At 40.6% G+C, this 6,000-nt stretch overlaps 1 protein-coding gene across 7 annotated transcripts in view; it reads left to right on the top strand.

Annotated features, from left to right (window-relative positions):
- Window positions 1-6,000, top strand: part of Plcb4 (phospholipase C beta 4) — a 289,629-nt gene that overhangs the window by 208,859 nt on the left and 74,770 nt on the right. For all 7 annotated transcript variants that reach the window (XM_033761185.1, XM_033761186.1, XM_033761187.1 and 4 more), the window contains 3 exons: window positions 753-843; window positions 1,728-1,823; window positions 5,259-5,359. In XM_033761185.1, the coding sequence (XP_033617076.1) occupies window positions 753-843; window positions 1,728-1,823; window positions 5,259-5,359 (288 nt within the window). The remainder of the gene's footprint in view (window positions 1-752; window positions 844-1,727; window positions 1,824-5,258; window positions 5,360-6,000) is intronic.

The following is a 6,000-nucleotide window of genomic DNA, read 5'->3' as shown; positions in this document are numbered from 1 at the left end:
TTTTTTTTTTTTTTTTTTTTTTTTTTTTTTTGGTACCAGGGATTGAACTCGGGTCTTTGTGCTTGCAAGGCAGGCCACCGATACACGAAAGGAGGGCAAATGAGGGTAGAAGGGGATGAGTGGAAAATAGGCAATGGATGAGTAGACATGGGACAGACCAGAGGCAATAGCCTAAAAGGACACCTCCTTTGCAGGTGGAAACCCAAGCAAATGAAGTCATGGCGGAGTTGATTTCTAATAATTCAGACCCTTCCTTCTTAACCCCCTCATCGAACACACCAAGCCACAATTCCAGATATTGAGTTAGATTAGTCTTCTGAGCAGACAAGCTTACTGTACAGCCCAGCACATAGGGCCATCTAGGAAGCCTCTCATCCGAGAAAATCATTTTTAGCCCTCGCCACCACAGTGATCCCTTGCGCTTTACCAGAAACCTAAACACTGAGCAGTCTGAGCTGGAGCAGGACCCTCTCCCCCAGTAGCATCTGTGTCAGACCCCCAGCTCCAGTAGGGAAGCTGGTCACTGGTCGGGCCCTGTACACCTCTGGAGACTATGCAGTCCCAGTTTGAGGTCATTCTAAGGCAAATGAATGCAGTGGGCCAATTTGATTGGGAATGAAAAGGTAACAACTTCTGCCTGCCATCTAGTGGATGTTGGACTGTATGACTGCAGGCCTCCAGTGCTCATCGGGGTTGGGAGTGAATGTGGAGAAGCACAACCCATCACTAACTGAGGTTTTCTGTATCTGCAGCTGGAGCCAGGAAGGCCTTTGCCATCCCCCAATGACCTCAAAAGAAAAATACTCATCAAAAATAAACGGCTGAAACCCGAAGTTGAAAAAAGTGAGTCATATTCACACGTCAGTAGACGTATACGCCATGGGTTTGGACAGTGCAGCTGTCTGAAATGAAATTGATTTTAAAACCACCACAGTTTGGGGTGAATGACAGGAATAGTGATATTACGTTTACTTTTCAGAGCAAAATTGTCACATTTCTATTTAAACTTACTTTGCATATCAGCTCATTCACATAGTGGAAAAAAATATTCGTATGCTGAAATTTGATGGAGTCCCAAGGAAAAATGAGAAAGAAAATAAAAGCAGCATTTTGGTGGTGATGTGTGTTGATGTACTTTCTTTCAGAAAAGTTGTGCCAATATGCAAGAATACCTATTAATTGCTAGTTTCTTTGTACATTGTGCATTGGAACTTGTCCCTACGTGTTTTCCCATGTTGTAAAAATCACCTTATTTGTCTCTATCATACTGATTTATAACACTGTTTTTATGTATTAGGAAAATAAGCCCAGTCATATTAGTTGGGAATAAGTTCCCTGGAGTTTTGTCAGTCTCCAATATGCATGTCTCTTTTTTCTCACTTCTTCAACATTATTCTTAAATCTGGAACTGCCCCAGCTTCTCCAGTTAGTTATGTTTTATCTAGCTCTAAATCCTGGGCCTTCCTCTCAAACTTAGTGACCAGAATTTGGGGCAGTTCACCAACTGTTCTTCCACACACTTGTTTGCTGTTCCTTAGGAAGCCAGATCCAGCAGAGATAGGTGAGGCAGGGACTCCTGGAACCTTAGGAACATGGCCAGCAGGTGCCTAAAAGACAGATTTGCTAGCCCTCTTCATCTCCTTCTTCCCAGTGTTGATTTTTAAGGCCCATGTTTTCGTGTGATCTAATGTCTGTTACCATCTTCTTGTTTTTCTTTTTAATCACAGAACAGCTTGAAGCTCTGAAAAGCATGATGGAAGCTGGAGAATCCGCGGCTCCAGCTAACATCTTAGAAGATGATAATGAAGAGGAAATAGAAAGTGGTGAGTTGTTCTTTCGAGTTTTATTTTACTTTGTGAAATAAGAGAGACATGAATTTCTCATTAGATCATTTTGCATAGTGAAGACATCATAACTCCTAATATTCAGATGCATATGTATGGATCAACTTTAGTCTTTTGGATTTTTTTTTTCAAATTTTGCCTCCAGTTTCTCTAGGCATTGGATGTTAGTGCTTAGTCATTGCCCTTCCTGTTGTGAGTTCAGTTGTTTTCACAGAAACTCAGAGACTCGGCCTTGAAGCACTTGCCGTAGCAGCTAGGGGCTGGAATAAGTACACTTTATAATCTCGTCCTGTAAGCAAAACCTTGAACCTCAGAGTTATTAGTGATAATAATGACAAGGCAAGGAGCACAGAGTGAGAGAAGCTTAAGTAAATAAAGGATCGGTTTATATGCACAAGGAGAATCAGCAACACAAAGTCAGAATTAAAGTTCAGGCTAGAGGTGGCAGAGTGATTCACTGGTAGAGTGAATACTTGGCACGCTAGAGGCCCTGGGTTCAATTTCAAAATGAAATTCCTCCAATAACCAGCTCACCATAATTATCTATAAAGGTGCATAATCTTAGCAAAGGCAGTCTTGCTTAAAACATTTGAATATTTGCTATTTTGCACTGGCCACGTTAGATACAACCATACTATTTTGTTTGAAATTTAAAGTGTAACTCAGAGACAGAACATTTGCATAGCAATATATGGCCCAGAGTTTGACGTCAGCACCCCCACACCTAAAAAATACAAATAAAATGAAATGGGTCATTTGAGAGTTTAGGGATGTTCTCAGAAAGCTACCTATTTACTATGTCTCCTGAGAATTGGCTTGGGTTTGCACAAGTTATACAGTGCCTTGGATGTATGTAATGGCTTTGGGCTAAATAATTTAGAAATTCTTGTGGGATCTTTCTTCACTTATTATCCAAAAATCTAAGATAGGATTTTAATAAAGCCAGTTACATATCTTTAAAACCTGAAAGCTATGAGAATTAATCCCATTAACAATCCCTCAATAAAGCCTCCTTACTGTAACCGACATCAAAAATGGCTCGGCTGCATATCTAAACTATGAGATTGATTCCATTTGCAGAGAAGTCACGATTATTTACCTTCATAGGTTTATGTGTCAAGGAAAATCTGGGAGGCCGAAGATATCTGGTATTACTCAACTGATACCTGTAATGCTGACCTGTTACTGTGTAAGAAACCATCCCCAGATTTAGAGACTTACAGTGGTCTCTCATCATTGTGTGGATCACCTGGAGGTTGCTGGTTCTCCCTTGGGTATTCTGTGCAGTTGCTGACAGATGAGATCATGGGTGGCTTTGCCAGAAGGCTCTGTTGAACTGGTTATCCAGGGTGGCTGGCAGTTTGTGCTGGCTGTCTCCTGGGAGCTCAGCCAGGCCTAATAAACAGAACACTCTGTGACAGCCTCCATGTATAGCTTGGGGATCTTACAGAACAGTGGTAAGTTCCTGGATGTCATATGCAAGATTCTGTGCCCCAAAAGACGGGATGTAGGAGCTGCTAAATTGTTTAAAAGCTATGGCTAGAACTGGTATCACTTCCTCCCTATTTTATTCATCAAAATAGTCTTAGGGCTGCTCAAGTTCAAGGGACCAAGTCAGTGACCAGGACTTATTGTGGGTGAAACATAGAGAGCAGAAGTCAACACAGCTGTCTTTGAAAAACACAAAAAGTAACAATGTCTATTACATTATTTCTCAGTTTTGCAAACAATAAACTTAGGCAAGATTGAAGAAATAAAAGACTAAAAAAAAGATGTATTTTAAAAGATCAACAAAATACCCCTAAAATGCAAAGGATGATTATTAAGTAAAATTGGTTCCTTAACTTAGTTTATGTTTCATAGATAATAACCAAAACATGTAAGGTATTATTGATACTACAATGTGGTAAAATAAACTGCAGAAATCATTGAATATGTTAACAAGAAAAAATATTGACGGTAACAATAATAATAACTGTACCCACTGTAGACCAGGTAGCTTACACAGTCTTTCTGACTTATCTTCAATGCAGCCTCGCAAAATAGGCGTCCTTGTATTTGTCAGAGGTGGACACTGAAGCTTAGCAAGGTGGACTCTTTTACACAGAATGGCACAGTTTCAAAGCAGGGGCACTAAGATTCAACCCCAGAATTGTCTGACTATGGTGTCACAACCTTTTGTATCTTGCAGTGCTGCCTTTGTAATATAGAAGACACTGGAGTACACAAATATGCAAAATGGCTTATGAAATATTTTCAAAAGAATAAAGAATATAACTGTTCAAAGTCAAATGTGATATTTCCTGACCACACACAATAATCGAAAATAAGGGTCGATATGACTCTACCGTCATCCTCGTCGGTACTTTCCCTTCTTCTTCTACACACATATTTTAATTTTTCTTCCAGGCACAAAAATATTGCCTCTAGTGACACCTGGATTTGCACAAAATATACTGGAGGTTTTGCACAAAAATAACCACAATAAATTGTGGGAAAAAATACACGAAAAGACAGAGTAATTCACTGAATTTCTCTGTAAGGGCACAGAGGCCCCTTCTGTCCCAGATAGGCATATGATTCTGAGCTTCCCTCACTTATACTTGGCTTCAGTTCTTGTCAACCAGTTGGCTGTAATTATCTTGCTGTCACACTATAATCCTACTATGCATGGGTAGTTAGCATCTCTGGTTTAAATACATCAATAGAGCAAGAAAGAGGAAAACCAGCAAGGTTCAAGAGGGCAGGCCTACCCTGTGGCTGTATTGAAGAGGAAAGACTCTTAGAAAAATCATGTGTCTGTCCATGACTATGAGGCAAGCAGTGGAGGATACAAAATTGTATATGGCTGGCATGTGTCTCTACAGTACGGGTATACTCAGGGAATAACAACACAAATTTATGTCCTCTTTCAACGTGGTAGTTATTAAGTGTTAAGCACTTGGATAGGGCACACTCCTTGGTTTCAAGTAGTTTACATTGGGCTCAGCAAGTGAGGTAAGCATATAGGTTGAGAATCTCTTATCTAAAATGCTTGGAGCTAGAAGTGTCCCAGATTTTAGAGTTTTTTAGGTTTTGAAATAATTGCATAGAAGCTACTAGTTCAATGTTTTAATTCAAAAATATTAAATCCCAAGTTCTCCTAATTCCAAAATCTTTCCAGTGCTGATGTGATGCTCAAAAAGTTTAGGATTTTAGAACATTTCATAGTTAAGATTTCAGATTTTCAGATTAAGGGTGTTCAACCTGTGTACATAGTGGAAATTTAACAGTGATGATGGGACATTTCCAAATGTTGTTGACAGACTATAAAGTAGAGAAACCTTCTGTCATGTTCTACACTAGGTTATAAGCAAGGACTGACTGCTTAGATGTTATTTGGCTCCATGGATTTTTCTGTTGTCTTTCCCTCAGCTGACCAGGAGGAGGAAGCTCACCCCGAATTCAAATTTGGAAATGAACTTTCTGCAGATGACCTGGGTCATAAAGAAGCTGTTGCCAATAGCGTCAAGAAGGTCAGAGTCTTCCTGTCCCTTTTCTTTCATAGCTCTCCAGGGGTAGCAGCTGTTGGGAAACTGTGAAAATATGACAGTCACGAGAGAATGAAGTAGCCCATCATTCTCTTTCTAGCTGCTCAGGATGTAAGTATCTACTAGTGACCAGAATTTGACACAAACACAGTACTGATTTTAAAAGGAAATTTCAGTTGCTTATTATTCATGCCCACCACTGACCGCTACCCATTTGGGAAGTCTCCTGTAAGTATCTGTTTATCGCACCATGGTAGGTGGACAAGAGGACAACAGCAGCATCTCAGGGGTAGAGATTGGCTGATTGGAATCATCAGGCAGATGACTCTTGAGCGCCCCAAGCCAAATCTCCATTAGACAACTAGTTCTACTAAATAAAAGTGTCCCTCCTAGAGGAGAGGAAACATAAGAATAAGTCCAGATGCTGACCTTGGCCACGTGATCAGAGAGTGTGGGGAATCATAATGTAAGGAGGATGTCAGGATGTCTCCGCCCTGGCCTGTGTGTGTCTGAGAGCAGAGATTGTCCCTTGACCCCAGCCTGGTCTTAGGAAGGAGTCTCCCAAGGGAATAGCCCCATCTGGCCCCTGGCAAAGCCTTAGCAACCCGATCTTCCAGTCTAGACAG

This window comes from Fukomys damarensis, unplaced genomic scaffold (assembly GCF_012274545.1).
Source record: "Fukomys damarensis isolate Sample0158 unplaced genomic scaffold, DMR_v1.0_HiC HiC_scaffold_7, whole genome shotgun sequence".
Taxonomy (NCBI): Eukaryota; Metazoa; Chordata; class Mammalia; order Rodentia; family Bathyergidae; genus Fukomys; species Fukomys damarensis.
The sequence above is the reverse complement of the archived record's forward strand: the minus strand, read 5'-3'. Positions and strand labels throughout refer to the sequence as shown.